Consider the following 19,830-nt stretch of genomic DNA (forward strand, 5'->3'; position numbering starts at 1 on the left):
GTATCTGTGTTTTGTATTTGTGTTTTGTATCTGTGATTTGTATTTGTGATTTGTATTTGTGTTTTGTATTTGTGATTTGTATCTGTGATTTGTATCTGTGATTTGTATTATTATTTGTTATTTCCATCTCTGATTTTTATCTGTGATTCAAATCCACAAAATACAAACACAAATCACAGATACAAATCACAGATACAAATCACATATACAAAACACAAACACAAAACACAGATACAAATCACAGATACAAAACACAGATGCAAATCACAAATACAAAACACAAACACAAATCACAGATACAAATCACAGATACAAATCACAAATACAAAACACAGACACAAAACACAGATACAAAACACAGATACAAAACACAAACACAAAACACAAACACAAAACACAAATACAAATCACAAATACACATCATATAAATCCACAGATCATGCACGTCTGCTGTGAGGTAATTTTTTCCGCCACTAGGGGGAGCTGTTTTGCAGTGGATCTGTTTTACAGTGGATCTGTTTTGCAGTGACTTTATGAGACTCAGTCTGACGGTTGAGTGACAGGCCTCCCAGACCCAGTTGTTGCCATGTCTGCTTATTATAAGCGACTTTATTATTACCATTATTATTATTAATATTAATAGTAATTCTTCATCTCCAGAGGCGAGGGGCCGGCGGCCGACCGAGGGGCCTCTGGAGTCGGGGTCTGACCACCCGGGGACCCCCTGGAGCCCTGGGGACCCCCCGCGGACCCCCTGCTATCTAGTCCCATGTATTTAAAAAATGTTCGGCTCTACAATGGTTTCAATGGGAGGGCCGACATTTTTTTGGGGAAATCCGGGACATTTTTTTGGGGGAAACCCGCACGGACACCCTCCAGGGGGCCCAGGGACCCCCGCAAAATTATAGCGCCGCCTAGCGGCGGCGCGCCGCCACTGCAGCGCACATAAACTTCCATAACTCGGGCTAGGAGCGACCGTTCGAGACGGGACCGGTACCCACACGTCCGGCTCGGGGCCCCGGAGCCGGCCGTGCCACTGCGCCGCCTGGCGGCCGACGCCAAACAGGAAGTGCCTCTATATCTCATGAACCGTTTGTCGTACAGACGCGTGGGTGGCGTCATATGACTTGATTAAGAGTCCTTGATCTTAATTGGTGCAACAGGAAGTGCCCTTCGCCAAACAGGAAGTGCCTCTATATCTCATGAACCGTTTGCCGTACAGACGCGTGGGTTGCGTCATATGACTTGATTAGGAGTCCTTGACCTTAATTGGTGCAACAGGAAGTGCCCTTCGCCAAACAGGAAGTGCCTCTATATCTCATGAACCGCTTGTCGTACAGACGCGTGGGTGGCCTCATATTACTTGATTAGGAGTCCTTGACCTTAATTGGTGCAACAGGAAGTGCCCTTCGCCAAACAGGAAGTGCCTCTGTATCTCATGAACCGTTTGTCGTACAGACGCGTGGGTGGCCTCATATTACTTGATTAGGAGTCCTTGACCTTAATTGGTGCAACAGGAAGTGCCCTTCGCCAAACAGGAAGTGCCTCTATATCTCATGAACCGTTTGTCGTACAGACGCGTGGGTTGCGTCATATGACTTGATTAGGAGTCCTTGACCTTAATTGGTGCAACAGGAAGTGCCCTTCGCTAAACAGGAAGTGCCTCTATATCTCATGAACCGTTTGTCGTACAGACGCGTGGGTGGCCTCATATTACTTGATTAGGAGTCCTTGACCTTAATTGGTGCAACAGGAAGTGCCCTTTGCAAAACAGGAAGTACCTCTATATCTCATGAACCGTTTGTCATACACGTTTGGGTGGTGTCATATGCCGACGCCAAACAGGAAGTGCCTCTATATCTCATGAACCGTTTGTCGTACAGACGCGTGGGTGGCGTCATATGACTTGATTAAGAGTCCTTGATCTTAATTGGTGCAACAGGAAGTGCCCTTCGCCAAACAGGAAGTGCCTCTATATCTCATGAACCGTTTGCCGTACAGACGCGTGGGTTGCGTCATATGACTTGATTAGGAGTCCTTGACCTTAATTGGTGCAACAGGAAGTGCCCTTCGCCAAACAGGAAGTGCCTCTATATCTCATGAACCGCTTGTCGTACAGACGCGTGGGTGGCCTCATATTACTTGATTAGGAGTCCTTGACCTTAATTGGTGCAACAGGAAGTGCCCTTCGCCAAACAGGAAGTGCCTCTGTATCTCATGAACCGTTTGTCGTACAGACGCGTGGGTGGCCTCATATTACTTGATTAGGAGTCCTTGACCTTAATTGGTGCAACAGGAAGTGCCCTTCGCCAAACAGGAAGTGCCTCTATATCTCATGAACCGTTTGTCGTACAGACGCGTGGGTTGCGTCATATGACTTGATTAGGAGTCCTTGACCTTAATTGGTGCAACAGGAAGTGCCCTTCGCTAAACAGGAAGTGCCTCTATATCTCATGAACCGTTTGTCGTACAGACGCGTGGGTGGCCTCATATTACTTGATTAGGAGTCCTTGACCTTAATTGGTGCAACAGGAAGTGCCCTTTGCAAAACAGGAAGTACCTCTATATCTCATGAACCGTTTGTCATACACGTTTGGGTGGTGTCATATGACTTTATTAAGAGTCCTTCAGCTTAATTGGTTTAACTAGCCCTGCATCTCTTCTGATGGCTGCTGCCCCTTTTGACGTGGGTAGAGCTGCGAGGGCCCGGTCATCATTGCTGAAGGACTCTTAATCAAGTCATATGACACCACCCACACGTGTACGACAAACGGTTCATGAGGTATAGAGGTACTTTCTGTTTGGCAAAGGGCACTTCCTGTTTGACGAAGGAAGCACCAATTAAGGTTAAGGACTCTTAATCAAGTAATATGAGGCCACCCACGTGTCTGTACGACAAACGGTTCATGAGATACAGAGGCACTTCCTGTTTGGCGTCGGCCGCCAGGCGGCGCAGTGGCACGGCCGGCTCCGGGGCCCCGAGCCGGACGTGTGGGTACCGGTCCCGTCTCGAACGGTCGCTCCTAGCCCGAGTTATGGAAGTTTATGTGCGCTGCAGTGGCGGCGCTATAATTTTGCGGGGGTCCCTGGGCCCCCTGGAGGGTGTCCGTGCGGGTTTCCCCCCAAAAAATGTCCCGGATTTCCCCAAAAAAATGTCGGCCCTCCCATTGAAACCATTGTAGAGCCGAACATTTTTTAAATACATGGGACTAGATAGCAGGGGGTCCGCGGGGGGTCCCCAGGGCTCCAGGGGGTCCCCGGGTGGTCAGACCCCGACTCCAGAGGCCCCTCGGTCGGCCGCCGGCCCCTCGCCTCTGGAGATGAAGAATTACTATTAATATTAATAATAATAATGGTAATAATAAAGTCGCTTATAATAAGCAGACATGGCAACAACTGGGTCTGGGAGGCCTGTCACTCAACCGTCAGACTGAGTCTCATAAAGTCACTGCAAAACAGATCCACTGTAAAACAGATCCACTGCAAAACAGCTCCCCCTAGTGGCGGAAAAAATTACCTCACAGCAGACGTGCATGATCTGTGGATTTATATGATGTGTATTTGTGATTTGTGTTTTGTGTTTGTGTTTTGTATTTGTGTTTTGTATCTGTGTTTTGTATCTGTGTTTTGTGTCTGTGTTTTGTATTTGTGATTTGTATCTGTGATTTGTATCTGTGATTTGTGTTTGTGTTTTGTATTTGTGATTTGCATCTGTGTTTTGTATCTGTGATTTGTATCTGTGTTTTGTGTTTGTGTTTTGTATTTGTGATTTGTATCTGTGATTTGTATCTGTGATTTGTGTTTGTATTTTGTGGATTTGAATCACAGATAAAAATCAGAGATGCAAATAACAAATAATAATACAAATCACAGATACAAATCACAGATACAAATCACAAATACAAAACACAAATACAAATCACAAATACAAATCACAGATACAAAACACAAATACAAAACACAGATACAAATCACAGATACAAAATACACAAGAATCTGACCTTGTGAGTTTCAAATCTGGGCATGTGAGTTCAAAATGTGGAAACACAAAATTTCAAAAATTACAAAACTGGAGGTACGCATTTGTGAATTATGAGACTGTTCTGGCTCCATAGACCTTTGCCGTATGACATGTCACTCCCCATCTCTCCCCCAATTTCCTGTCAGTCTACTGTCCTATCCAATAAAGGCATAAAAAACTAATCTTTAAAAAAATGCAGGGCATTGTTGTGGCACACGGACTTCTGCATGGTCAAACCACCTGTTGAACCCACCTGCTATTTCAGTGGAGCTTACACCCCAGGAACCCCGGTGTCTCTATTCTGGGCATGTCATGATAGGTGAACATTTGACAAGAATATCCGTTCCACAAGCTCCACAGTGCGACGCAGCGTGCATGTAGAGAGAAGGGGGAGCAGGTATAGATCACTGGGGGACACCGGTCAACTAAGTATATAGGGTTTGAGTGGTTTAAAGATCATTGTGAGCACATTTTGATAGCAACTCCCAACTACAGATCTGTCAATAGATTCTGTTTGGAGGAAATGGGTTTCTTGCAGGATGAAGTTGATGAGGCGGATTCAAACTCATCATGTTGGTATATTATGGTGTACATCTTGGCCTGCTGAGCCACCAGATTGCTAATGTTTATAAACCAGTTTGGATAGAATGAGGGCTTTTATCTGCGTCTGTATTGTGTGCTCAGCTGTGAAGAGACTGCCATTAGGAGCAGGGCTGGTATCTACAATCCCACGTCAATCTATGACTCTTCATTGACCCAAGGCTGGACACGAGCATGCGTACACACGCGCACACACACACACACACACACACACACACACACACACACACACACACACACACACACACACACACACACACACACACACACACACACACACACACACACACACACACACACACACAGATATAAGACCTGCCTGTGTTAACTGGTGGTGGCACATCCAGATGTGCCATTTCAAGACTTCACACGTCCTGCCATTTGCAAGACAGTAGATTTCCAGTGGATTGGCAGAACACTGAGCTTGTAGATCAGCTATTTTTGCAATTTTTATGACCTTCTCTGACTTTCTACTTTTCAATGGGAATGGAGTGGTTTCTTGCCATTTGCGGGTTTCTGCAAAAATACGCTCAATTAATAAAAAATTGAAAGGCAAAACAGGGAAGGAAAGAAACCTGTGGAAAAAATGCATGCAGGACATTTTCATGAAAAGAGCAATAAAGCCAGAAGACTTGAAAAGGCACATCTGTAACTCTCTCACTTAACACATTAAACGCCCACGTGGTGCCCACGCGCCAATCTCTTTGATGTTTACGAGTGCCCAACGACGCGTTGACGTGTTGTACAGTAAACTATACTGTACTCTACTGTACTTGGCTACCGCGGTGATGAAACAAACTCCATTTCCCAACATGCAGCGCGAAATTACGTCACCCGGACGTGCTGTATGTCTCGTTGAGTTCCTGTTTAGCGGCTGCACAAAAATGCTGTTTTCTCCGGATTCTTTTCCTTTTTTCTTTTTTTCTCAAAACGGCGGCCTCTTCTACCGGCCGTAACACAAACGCTGTGGCTTAGAATTGATAAAAAACGGTCCTGACTGAAAGAAAAGATTTTCGCGAAATAAACAGGGCATGTTGTTTTCATTGAATCTCTCATGGTTAAAATGGAGTTTGTATAGGAAGGTCCTGTAAGGGGGGGAACATGGGGGGAAATGAATATATCTAAATACTGAATAAAGAAATTCAAAAACTGTCCTGGGTGTTCCCAAAAGCCTGATTAGATGATAAAACAACCAAAAGTGTTTTTGAAAGTGAAATATCTCTTTAATGTTTTGTTTTGTTATGTCTTGTTTTCATTACATGTTGAAATGTTGTACTGCTGCCATGCTGGGTAAGGCTCCCTCGAAAAATAAATCTTGTATCTAGCAGTGAGAATCTAGCAGTGAGAATCACTGCTAGCAGTGAGAATCTACTCTTATGGGGTCCCTGGCGTAAGCATATCTTTTCAAATGGGGTGAGGTCTAAGTCTCAATTTGGGGGTCCGACTCCTTGACATGAAAAAGTTTGAGAACCACTGGTGTAGAGAATGAATTTGGCTAACCAAAGGCAGAGAGAGAGAGAGAGAGAGAGAGAGAGAGAGAGAGAGAGAGAGAGAGAGAGAGAGAGAGAGAGAGAGAGAGAGAGAAAGATTGACAGGCTGACAGGCTGACAGACAGAGACAGGGTGGAAAAATAATACAAGATCCACAGAGGGAGTTCTGGTGAGAGGAAAAGACAGAGAAAGACCAGCGTTCTGTTTGACTTTGTGAGCCTGAGAGAAGAACAGTATGGAAGTAGCTTAAGGGCAGTGGATGCTCCTAATCTCCATGTCGGTACTCGCAGACACGGGACTGAGACAGACAGATAGAAGAGGGGAAGAGACAGAGGTGGTGAGGAAACTACGTTGCCTTGGGCGGTGCCTGTTACCATTCCCCCGTTTGCTGCTTCAATAGAAATGAGGTAGAGACGGAACAGCCGCTAATTAAAGATTGACTTAGACACACACACACACACACACACACACACACACACACACACACACACACACACACACACACACACACACACACACACACACACACACGCACACACGCACACGCGCACACACACACACGCGCACACACACACACACACACACACACACACACACACCACGCACGTGCACAGACACACACCCACGCATACACACAGGCAAATGTAAGACACACACACACACACATTCTGTACAAAGAGGCACATGAATGCACACACATGCATAAAGTCATTGACGGGTGGAAACCTTGTACTGTATGTCCTAAACCTTCCTTTTGTGTGTTATTTAAAAAAAACAATTTAAAATAGTGAAAATAGATGCGATCTACAAGCACACAACGCCTCGTATTCCGAGGGGTAGTGTGCTTGTAGAACTGCTATTTTCACTACTTTGTGCGACAGTTTTGTATGATGAAGTAGGGCTTTAATTTACAAAGAAAAAAGAAAACATACAAATTTGAAACTTGGAGATACAAGGTTTCTGCGTGACAGTGACGATAAATGATATGATCCCTAGGGCCCCTACTCTGGGGGGGTGTCGCGCTCCATTCCGACATGTCGCCACTCCGAAATTGACTTCTTATTGTCGGAGTGGCGACACTTCCATAGAGGTTAAGTTTAGGGCTAGGGTTAGAGATAGGGTTAGTGTCGGAATGGAGACATGTCGGAAAGGAGACATGTCGGAGTGTAACCATTCTGGGGGACGAACATTCGGTGAAAATAGCGGCGATGATATTTGGTGTAGAGGGAAATACTAGAGGGTTAAGTATAGAGTAGACCCCTGCCGGACTCCGGGGAATTAGTATATATAATAAGCAATAATAATATGCACACATGCACTCACGCAGAGACAGAGTAAATGAACAGCCACAAACACCATGCATATCATTTGTTACGTGTCAATAGCTCCTCTGTCAGGCTACCTAAGAGAGCCCAGGTATGTTTAGCTGTGCTATAGCGACTCCCAGGTACCTACTTCAACCCAGCTTACTTCAACACCATTGACTTTTATATTTCTTTAATAGGAAAAGTGCAGTGATTTGTCAAAAATGCAGAGCCTTGGAATATTTGGAGGCAGGGTGTTAATTCTGTAAAAAGAAATGATGCCGCTTGCAAAATGTAAAATTGTTTGGGTGGGGGTTGTGGGGGCCATAAAACCAGCAGCCGTGCTTCAGTGGTGGAGGCTGCTGGGCGAAAATGGAAAGCAGACATGGTCAGCGATAGTGGCTGCAGCAAATAACCCATGGCCATATCACAGTTATTGCAGTTTTGAATTTGTTTTATTTATTTATATTTTTTGTACTTGTCGTTCAATTCAATTTTAGTTTCAGTTAGTTTGGAACCAGTCAGAGTGGGGTTTCTCATTTCAGTTTAGTTGTTGTACATCATTTCTTTGGTTTTAGTTTAGTTTTTATTGGTTTCAGGCTTTCAGTTAGTTCAGAAAAGGTGTTAGTATATGAACACAACACTTAGTGACTCAGAGTATGTAAATTTCGATTGTAGACATCCGGCCGTCTCAGGCGGCATTTACACGACGCCGCTTCCACGAGAAATCCGCGAGATGAAATGTCAGATATGCCTTCCGTTCAGACGACCACTGCATTTTCGGGGGTTGGAAACGCAAGATAGTAAATCCAATTTTTGGAGTGAAAATCTGTGAAACGATCCTCCTTGCGTTTCCATCTAAACGGGCGAGTTACAGGGAAACCGCAAATGTGTGATGTAATGACTGACGCTGCAAAGCCGACAGCAGTGGAGCGTAGTGGAGCCTGTACGCTGCCATGGTGATTATTAAACAAATGCTGTGACAGGAAGTAGAGCGGACATGATGACCAGATAGTGTGTCACTGCCACCTAGCGACCTGGTGTGAACACTACATTGTTTCAGTCCCAGTGCGTCTTGTTGTCTTCGTATGAACACTGGAAAAAAGTGTCAACGCAACGGCAAGGTCCCGGGACCTCGCCGTTTTCTCAACAGACCATTGTCGTCTAAACATGGCCTCAATAAACAGTACAGTATGCAGACTATGCACCAATGCCTCTTCAAGACTAAAACTAAAGACCCCGTTTCGTAATTACACAATATTGTTGCAATTGGTTGTAGTTTTTCGCTATGAAAGTCTATGATTTCAAAAAATATTTTCATACACATAATTTTAGCTTTGCGTTTACTTTTAGTTACCATAATAACCTCAGGCCATAATACTGCAGGTGACCGCGCCTTCCCCACGCTAACTCATGCAAAACAAACAAAAAACAACAGCAGCAACTTAACACATAACCTGGGTGAACTCAGGTACGTTGGCAGGGCAGAGGAACCAAATGTTTGGCACATTCTTCTCCACCCAAATTAACAGCTGCCACCTGCCAACTATGGCTAAATCTCCCCTCTGGCAGCTTATCTGCAACACTGCCTGGGAAATATTCAAATAGATTCTGGATGTGCCAAATGGAAACCTTTTCTGTCTGTCATTTTCATCTTCTAAAGGCTTAAAACCTGGTGTTGTGTGATTGTAGATTGCAGCTGAATAGCTTATGAGTGCTGAGTAAACCAAAGCTTCCTGGCAGTCCCCTCGACCTCCCTGCCCACTCACTGAATCTGTGATGTTCACTGCAATTTAACTCAGAGAGTAGAACTAGACCCTTAGGTAAGGGACCATTTTGCTTACAGTACATCTGTACACTCTCTTGAGTTAAAGTGGATACGTTCAGGGTTCAATTTGCTGGTGGAGATGGGGGATCCATACCTCTGCTTTTGATCATTTTTTATGGCCGGTGGGGATATGTTTTATCGCTGCTTCTAGTCAGACTGAATGAAATACATGACTTTCATTTTGGAAAATGCGGACTGTCTAAAATGTTTGATATTCATGATTGATGATATTATCACAGTGTAACATTTTAATTAAAAATGCATGTTAACCACATTAATTAAATCCCAAACTTTAACTCATTGACTGCCGGGATTCAGAGCGTTTTTTTTTCACCAACCTTTGAAAAATCGCTGAATATTCTGCATAAGCAAGCATTTTTCACAAGTTCACAACTCACTGCGATGCGACGCATTGTGAGCTTGATTTACTCACAGTTACACATGGATGAATGAACACCGAGGATTGACTGCGTTGGGTGTTTTTCAACAATGTGTTGTTACTTGTTTCAACTTGAGGTCGGTCAGACTTTGATGCCATAAGACAGAATATTCACTTTGATCTGCCCCAAATTTGAGTTATGAAATAATCATCACACAATTCAGTGAAATGTGACAGATTTAAGTGATCCTCATTCTTCGTAATAGACACAGCATTCTGTTGCTCAGAAATTCCATGTAATAAAGGCCAGCTGGCGACTATCTGTGATGCTGATGACTGGCTGTGTAGCCCCTGGGGGTGCTTTTATCCAAAACTCAAATTTGTTTATATTTTATGTTTACCCATAGAAAACGGGAAAGCATCTACTGTGTCATTTTAGATTTTAGCATAAATATACAGTAGCTATTCAATATTGTCGGCTAATAAAAAATAGCAGATCTACAAGATCATAGCACGGCACAAATGGTGAATATTTGTGCAGATCTTTGAATAGACATGGGTTAAATATAGAACAGTGTTGTACAAAATGTAATGTCTCAACTCTTAGTGCTCGTCATTATGATTATTTTGGGGGTCGCGGCCTGAAAAGGTTGAGAACCACTGAGTTAGGGTAGCATTCACTGGTCACACTAGCTGCTAGCATACAGTACATACCTAGACAGGAGGGCGGTGGTCGGTCCCAGACGCGCCTGTCCCCACTGAGGCAGGTGAGAGTGCTGCTGCCATGGAGACTGTAGCCAGGGTTACAGGAGTACAGGACAAACGTGCTGGCATAGTGACCGTCATCCTGGATCTTATAGCCGTAACTAGGCACACCTGGCTCCTCGCACCGAATCAGGTCGAAACCTAGAGACATACACAGTTACGCACGCACGCACGCACGCACGCACACACACACACACACGCGCACGCGCACGCACACACACACACACACACACACACACACACACACACACACACACACACACACACACACACACACATAGTAATACTTGTGAGGACATTTTTACTTGTTTTTAAACAGCATGCAGAACAACTAAAGTATAAATTACGCTTAACTCTAACCCTAACCCTTATACCTAACCTCTAATACCTAATCCTAGCTCTAAACTCCATTGTTTTCCCAACTGCTAGCCCCAAGTCATTTAACCATAAAACAACCATTTCTCTGGAGAGGACCGGGAAAATTCTATTTCTCAAATTCTACTATAATTATGGGTACATTTGGCGCTCACAAGTATAGTAATACAAGTACGCAACACACACACGCACACACACACACACGCACGCACACACACACACACACACACACACACACACACACACACACACACACACACACACACACACACACACACACACACACACACACACACACACACACACACACACACACACACACACACACAAACTGGGTCAGTTACTCAAACAGGAGTGATTCAGAGTATTTTTGGGCAAGAGCACGTAATGTCACCCTGACTCCCAAAATCCCACAGGAAGGGGATTGTACACAGTAAAATCCCAAGTGTTAATTTAACTCAGAATGTGTATAAATGGAATCAAATAGACCCTTACACTTATGAAATTCCCCATGAGGATTAATAAAGGTAATTGTCTTCTTCACGCAGCGCTGATGAGGAGCATATCTGCATTCAATCTGCTCCATGTTAATCTACCCGCTGGGAGCTTGCGGGTGTTATGGCTGGTGTTTGGTAGTGACTGTCTGGGCCGGGGTAGATGTTTCCTTTGGCCAAATGGAGTAAACCAGTGGTTCTCAAACTTTAAATTCAAGGTCGGTGGAACCCCATAACTCTGAGAGTCAACAAATGCAACCCAATGGACCGCAAGGGACCATGGTATTCCTTACAGACCTGTCCTCCAGAAACCCTGAGGGTCCCTGCACCCCATTTTGAGAACTAATGGACTAAACAATCTATGTAAATACTTTACTTTTATGTACAAAACTTCGTCACTTTTCACATGCTAATATCAACTACCATTAACAACCCATCTTGTGCCATTAAACTTCCGGGCTCAAGGGGGCACTGGTGCCGTGATTCTCTCCCATAGGCGGCTGCTCTTATTTTGAAGAGCCGTGACGAAAATCTGTGACGAAAATACGGTTTTACTTTTTCCGGCCTCAACCCAGATGTAGTTTAGAAAGTCACCATAATAGCCGCGGGGAGCACACAGCCAACATTGGAGAGCGATTTCAGAGGCGTGAAAAATGCCAGCCTTGGGATCAAAATGTATTTTTTCGAGAAAATGGAGCCTCTTTGTTGCAAGATCAAAGGCTTTCTATGGAGGATCGGCACTTTCAGTGCACGCCAACGTGCACTGTAAACAAACCGCGGCCATTACTGTTCACAAGCGGGCAGCGCAGACGCTACATTAAGTCAAATCAAGTTTACTGTATTTACATTATGTAACCCGGTGATCTTCGGAATAGGCAAGGCTTAATTATCCAAATTAATCCCGGTGATCTTCGTTCGGGATAGGCACTAGATGAGTTCTGTATAATATAAACTCTACCCTTCTTTTTTACATTAGGCCAAAGTACCTGGTACGATGCAGAATGTGACACTGACAGGGATGATGCATGGCATTGCATCCACCCAAAAAGCATGTGCTGTATGTAGCTGGATGTATGCACTTGCATATCGTGAACATTGTGTGGGTAAAATTACCTAGTATTTCATGGCCGGATTGTGTTGATTAGAATTTGTATGTGTATTCAGTATGTGTTGACAATCATGTGTTTAGATGAGGTGTACTATTGGAGCGTAAAGCTTTTCTCCTAGGATATCGCCATTATTTGAGTAACAGTGCACAAAGAGCTACAGAGTGGTGGAATAACACCAGTGGTGTAAAGTAACCAAAGTAAATGTACTCAAGTACTGTACTTAAATACAATGTTGAGGTATCTGTACTTAACTTGAGTATTTCCAATACCTTTACTTCTACTCCACTACATGCAATCGGGCAAAATGTTCTTTCCATCAAAGGTTGTCAATACTGGAATGAGCTCCCAGTCACACAAGGGAAATCCCCACTTTCACAGATTTCAAAGGACAATTGAAACAGTGGTTAAAAAATAACCAGTCTTGTGATCACATAATGACTTATCAGTGCACAATAGAGTAGGCCTACTCTAATGATAGTCTTAATCTTTCCTTAACACATTTTCTCATTTCTTATTTTCACTGCTTTGAAATGTTTTTGAAATGTATCATGTATTTGCATGCTGTCCACTTATGTTCTTGTTACGTCAGTACTGTCTAGCGTTTAATGTCTGGGGACTATACGGATGAAAAATTGCTTTTGCTAACTCCGGACAGTTTACACTTGTATTCATGTAAGTATTACACGGCTTGGTTGAATGAGTCTGATTGGTCAATCGCTGAAATCAGCAGTGTGTTATTTCTTGATAACAGAACGCTCCAGTCTATAACGGACCGATGCCTAATCAACGGCTCAGAGCACCTGCTGCACTGCGTGACTTTTGTGCCATATCCAACATGACAGCCATGTAAACAATCACACTGTCATTTACATCCTAACGTTGGTCTCAAGAATGTTTAAAAAAATATTTGAAGCAAGAAATAGATGATGCAGTAACAGAAATTGGATTCTATTTGATTAACTTCATTGTGTTTTCTGAGGTGACCGTGTTGCGCTGGGGGCGCTCAATGCAGCACTTGTTATTTATTAAGTAGCCATGTAATAAGCGGCTAAATAAATGGCGGGGGCCTAACGTTTCGCGTCGGTTTCGGAAAACCGCGCGTCGGGTCGGGTCGAGGCTCGGCACTGCACTCCGCGCCGCGACGGGGAACGCGTGCGCCGAATCTGAAGCCGGTGGGACGAACAGTTCTCGAGATACGCGGGTTACATACACACAGACACGCACGCAGACAGAGATTTGTCGCATTTATAGATAGATAAATAAAATCATTTTTTTCAACTTTTTTTCCGATATCGATATTTTTCGATTTTAATAAATTGTATGAATATCGAATTCGATAATCGCCCGTTTCGATCATCGGTCTATCCCTAGTTGTCAATGACAGATAGCAATAATATTTGGAGCAGCGAACTACTCGGCGTGCACAAAAAGGTTTGGTGCTGATCGGTCGAGCGGTTTGCAAGATTAGCTGCACGCACACGTGCACGCAGGCGATAAAATCATCTCTAGCAGAGATAACGAGTTCCGTGCTTTTACTGACTTTCCCTTTCATTTCCTCACTGTGAGACAAGGGGCCATGTGGTGTGTACTGTAGTTAATCCATGCTTGCACAAAATAATTGCTTTTTCCCCTCTTCCACATTGTTCTTGTGAAGCAGTTTATAGGTTAGTTTAGGTGAGACTATACGCAAGGTAGGTAGTGCCGGTTTACTGTAGGACAGGAGACGTCAATGTGTCCGTGTCTATGAATTAATTTGGTGAGTCGGTATGACATTGTTGTGACATCGTTGCTAATTATCCCACCAACTGCAACGCACCTGTCAATTGTGCCGTATGTGCTCACTGGAGGAAGTTACTTAATGCAAGTTTTTACCTTTAAAATGGCTATGAATCTTGCTAACCCCAGCAATTAATTATTGGATGAGAACAAACGCAGCCCTACTAACCGTCCTTGCACTCCTCCCACAGAGGGCATAGGCAAGCTTTACACAAATGTACTGCCTCTGGCTATTGTGCACGTAATGTGTATTATTATTGTCACGGACTCGCCTTGGGTTTATGAAAGGCGCTATATAAATGCAAGTTTTTATTATTATTATTATTATGACTCAATGTTGACCAATTGAATTCAGCACGACTGCTTTACTTTATTATGGATCCTGATTAGCACTTGCCTAAGCATGGCTATTCTTGCTTGCTCTTTGTTGTCATAACTTTGCTCCATTCAATCCACAGACATGAGCAAGGTTGCTTGTTGTCTAATATGTCTATTCTTATTGAATACTTATTTTGTATGTCAGTGGGAAAAATCGAAGCTGTCGTGGTGGTGACCCCTGCTGTGGGCTTGTCTTGAAATGGACATAGTGGTTTGTGGCGGGTGGGCTGGAATGACGGCTGAACACCCTGTCCCCTATGACTGAGACATAATATATATAGAGATCTCACTCCAGCTACACCCAAATATGGTGTGTGTCATTCTGACTGTGACAGTATGACATCATCAGACCCAAACAAACCGTTACATCATGACATCGGACTCAAACAAATAATAGAAGGATCCATATCAATTTGGGTAATACATAGGCATAATGGAGTTCCCGTTGTCCAGAGCCACAGATCCAACTGTGTTGCCCATATATGGTCATGAGCAAATATATTGGACCGACCGACTAAAAACTTGAGTACTCGAGGGAGTGTGGTGCCCACCATTGAGTTAGGAACAGCGGTTGTCCAGAACCTCACTGTCCAGAACCTCACTTGATTAGCGTGTGATGCTGCACCTTGTCTCAGTTGAATGCATTGCGTCAAAACCTGTCTGAAGAACAGATCTTAGTTGTAAAACTCGATATACCGTCGTTGTCGGGTGGAAACCTTGTGTGTCCAAAAGGCGTTGTGTGCTTGTAGATCACTTATTTACACTAGTGCGACAGACTTGTATGATGAAGCAAAATTGAAATTTGGAGATACAAGGTTTCTGTCCGACAGTGACGATATGAAGGCTTCAAGAAACTAATTTCCCACGCATGTGTTCACCCATTCACCCATCCTCATGGAAATCTGAACATTTCTGAATGTATTTCTTTATTTGACCATTTCTGAGAATGTTTTTAAAAAAAGAAAAGAAAAAAAGCAATATTATTTTCAGAAGGAAAGAAAAACTGGATATTTACACACAACCTATTCTCACTAACCTACTTATGAAAACAGGGCCGTAATGCGAAATCAAACCTTCCCAGTTGACATAAATCTAGATTAAAAACATGTATTTATTTTCATTTACATATCTTTCTTCACAGTTTTGTAATATCTATAATCATCTTCCTGTACAGAAGGTTTTTCTACTCTTCTATTACTGTCGTTATTGTTGTTACTATTATTTTGCTTGTGTGTGTATGTTTGTATTGTTTGTTTGTCCGGCCTTGTGGGGAGGGGTGGGGGGAGGGATGGATGGAAAATGTAAAAACAAAGAGGTGTTTCTATTTCTATTTTTCTAGCCTTGTAACCTAAACTTGTCTCTAAAATAAAATAAAATATAAATAATAAAATATGTAATCTTTTAAAAAAAAAAGCCTTTGAACCAGTCTAGACTGTTTCCATCTCCAACCACCTTGTTTGTATCCACTCGTCCTTCTGCCATTGTATATTGTCATCTAACATTGTTTTAATGTTGTTTACTGTCTGTTAAAATGTCTTTACTATATTGTTCATCACAATGGTCAACTTTTCAGAAAATTGGAAAAGGGAACCTGTTTATTGCGATCGTCAGGTCGCAGTTACTATCAAAACCTCCACCGGCTGTCTGTCAGTCAGTCACACTTTTACCCTACTCATATCTCTGCCGCCGTTGCCCCGATCCATGGCAAACTACAACCACAACCTCCACCCCTCATTTCTCACATGGTCCTCTTCTAGCGCCACCATGAGGCCAATTCTTGCAAAACACATTTCTGGACACTGCTCCTACAGATTTTGCCCTAAAATCACGCAAAGCGGTACACAGTATCTCTAAAGTCATGTCATCAACATGGATCTGTCCCATTTCCCATATTCCTTCCTGATTGCCTACCATTGCCTTCTAAAGTTTGTGTATGTGACCTGACGGTCGCTTATCTCCCGATTAGTCTTACTGGTTGGTTAAATGTTTATATTGAAAAATAAGTGTCAGACTTTAACATGGGGTCCATATTTTGGGCATGTCATTATAGGCAAAACTCTTTCAAAAACAGAAAATAATGAAATATGGAGATATAAGGTTTGTGCCCTACAGTGACACATTGATAGAGCCATCCATCCATTCATCCATCCAATTATGGCTGTAGAACTGCTGTGAATTTCACTCCTGTCACATCTTAATGGCATGAACAGCTGTGGGACACTTTGTTCCTCTAATAATAATACGGCCAACTGTAGACAGCTAGAGCCACGTTTAATCCAACCTAGGGCCTATACTTAAAAGAAGAACACTTCCTTATTTCTCCTGCAAGGCCTCCAAAAAACCTCCATCAATCCACCTGTCAATTCGCCAAATGGTTTAAACGACTTACAAAGCCATCATCCATTCCTGTGTCGCCATCCACTCTCCGTCCATCCACTCATTCATCCATCTCTCATCAATCCATCGCTCCGTTGTTGCTTTCCAGATGTGTCTCTCACCTTTTCCTTTAATGACTAACAGATTAATGTTCTTCTAATAGCCTCACTGGCTTGCACAGCAGATGGTCCTCGCTCTTTAACACACTATTTTGAATCCCATTAACCATTCAGTTTCTGTGTGTGTGCGTGTGCGTGTGCATGCATCAATGTATAGCACTTGCATCCTTGCATGAATCGTGCAGGGTTATTATAGTTAACTAAAACCAACAAAATAGCTAAAATTTGAATTTGAAAACTGAAAAACTAACTAATACTAACCATAATTAAAATACTTCTTCTAAATAGCAAAAGAATAGCAGATCTACATGCAAGCTAAACTAAAACTAAGCCTTTTCAGAACAATATAAACCAGTGACGGACAGACTGACAGCCGGTGGAGGTTTTGATAGTGACTGCGACCTGGCGGCCGCAACTAAACTAGCAAACCCGCATTGAAAACAAATCAAAACTAAACTGAAATTGAAACCAAACACCCATAAAAAAAATCACGCCCGTGTGAACTGAGCGGTGGTTTACCCCCCACCCCCCCCCCCCCCTTCCCCCCTGTGTGTGTGTGTGTGTGTGTGTGTGTGCGTGCGTGTGTGTGTGTGTGTGCCTGGTCTGGCCTGGCCTGAACAACAGCGCCCCTCCCTTAACATGTGTGGTCATAAAAGGTACTGCAGGCCTGCAGGCTACATACAGACAGACACACAGGCACACACGCACGCACGCATACACACACGGCCACGTATAGGAGACGGTGTAACCACCGCTCAAAAACAACAAAAGGAAGTCAATATTACTAACATAAGGAGGCGTTTTAGTGTGTGCACGTGTGTGCATATTTGTATTTCTTTCTCTCAGCACAGTTTGAATTCAAAAGTTAAACTAACAGAATAACAGAACAACACTTGTTCTGTTCAGCGGGCATCTAAATGAACTCACTGTTGTAGGTGAGACGGAAGCCCTGAGCACTTCCAGAAGCATTGCTGTTGAACTCCAGCGACAGGTGATTGGATGTGCTGTTGATGATGTCACCCATCATGTCACCAAGGGTGAAGTTGCCAAGGAGACGCGATGAACTGTCCTCCCCATCATATACCTGCCAGGAAACACACAGAGCGAAAGCATGTTCGTCAATCAGAAGACAACAAGGGCAAACTGGGCGTGGAAAAGTACTAAACTGCGACTGTAGCTCGCAGTTTAGTATGTGAACGGTCACAGCTTGACCGTATGCTGTCTGTCTGTCTGTCTGTCTGTCTGTCTGTCTGTCTGTCTGTCTGTCTGTCTGTCTGTCTATAACACCTGACACTGTGGTTCCCCTGACACATCACTGTGACATCACAGGTGACATCATAGTGATGTCAGATACTCAGATCAGGGATCTTCATATATGGGCATAAACAGGTGACATCACAGTGGCGTGGCTGGTTCAGACAGGGATCTCAATGTATGGGCATAAAATGGATTGTATGTTGTGATGTCATGGGAACCACTCTAACAGAATCCCTTTTATGCCCATATATGGAGATCCCTGATGTCATCAATATTAAGCCCATATCTAACAGGACAATATGAAACATCCATTGGCATTCACCTACCTTTGATTTCCAACACCAGAGAAAACTAATTGTGAATCGAGTTAACAAAATATTGTGAACACTATTGTTGAACAGATGCACTTATTGAAGCATGTAAAGATGCACTTATTTGTTGAGGTGATGCTAAGTATTACTGTCTGTCTACTATCTAAAAAAAAATAATAATAATAATAATGGTTTAATGTTTTTGACCCCTTTAAAAGCAATACATAGATTTCCATTTTTATTTTCAGTACATTTTATGAAAATATGTACATAAATGTGTATACAAAAATGTTTACTTTCCGTCATCATGGGAGACATTTTAATATGCTAAATGTGAAATAATTTAAACCATTTCATGTGTGTGCAAGGCAGATGTAACAGAAACCATTTCTGTTATATAATCACATTCCAGAGGATAGAAAGTTATTATTGTTTTCTCTTTCAGATGTGACAGCTAATTGATGTGGAGGCTGCATCCAGCTGTGATGTGTGTATCCAATTTTTGTTCACATGTCGGCAGAGAGGCAGAGCACTTCCACTGAGGAATTGCAACAGAGGAGGACATTGGTATTAACCCCATACAGCTCTGTGGAAACCAGCAGCAATAAGAGCTCCAGTCTGCATGTTCACTGGAAACTGTTCAATAAGCAATGGGTTAGAGACAAGGTTATTATAGTAAACGAAAACTAGAATGGAAAATAATTTTAGTTAACTGAAATAAAAATAAAAACTAAGCTTTAAAAAAAAAAACGAAAACTAACTGAAACGGTATTGTGTGTTTACAAAACTAACTAAAATACATTAAAATTATAGAGAAAATCTCCTTAGTTTTCGTCTTTTGTCTTTTGTGGAAATAAAAAATAAAAAACACCAGTTGGTGAGGTCAAAGAGAGAAGTTGTACGTCTCAAAAAAATACAATACAATATTAGCCAATCAGGATGGAATATGGACAATCAGACAGATCCGTGTCGATCACATGACTGTAGATACACTGTCTACCGATTTGCGTGATTTTTGGACAAAATCTGTAGGAGTAGTGTACAGAAATGTGTTTTGCAAACATCGGCCTCATGGTGGCGCTAGAACAGGGCCATTTAAAAAATGTGGGGCAGAGGTTCTGAATTGGCATCCAGGGAGTGTGTGTGCTCATTTTGGCAGTGCCCGGGCCAACGGCACCGGAGATTAGCTGTACACAAACTCGGAGGACGGACGGACGGACGGACGCACGGACTGACGGACGCACGCAC

The 19,830-nt window shown here is 43.1% G+C and overlaps 1 protein-coding gene across 1 annotated transcript in view; it reads right to left on the minus strand.

Annotated features, from left to right (window-relative positions):
- The window catches only part of LOC308288605 (CUB and sushi domain-containing protein 1), an 803,860-nt gene that overhangs the window by 241,961 nt on the left and 542,069 nt on the right, over positions 1-19,830 (minus strand). The window contains 2 exon segments of the mRNA XM_080730076.1: positions 10,337-10,528; positions 17,942-18,098. Of these exon segments, the coding sequence (XP_080586202.1) occupies positions 10,337-10,528; positions 17,942-18,098 (349 nt within the window).

Source organism: Nannobrachium achirus (genome assembly GCF_963921795.1).
Source record: "Nannobrachium achirus genome assembly, chromosome: 7".
Lineage (NCBI taxonomy): Eukaryota > Metazoa > Chordata > Actinopteri > Myctophiformes > Myctophidae > Nannobrachium > Nannobrachium achirus.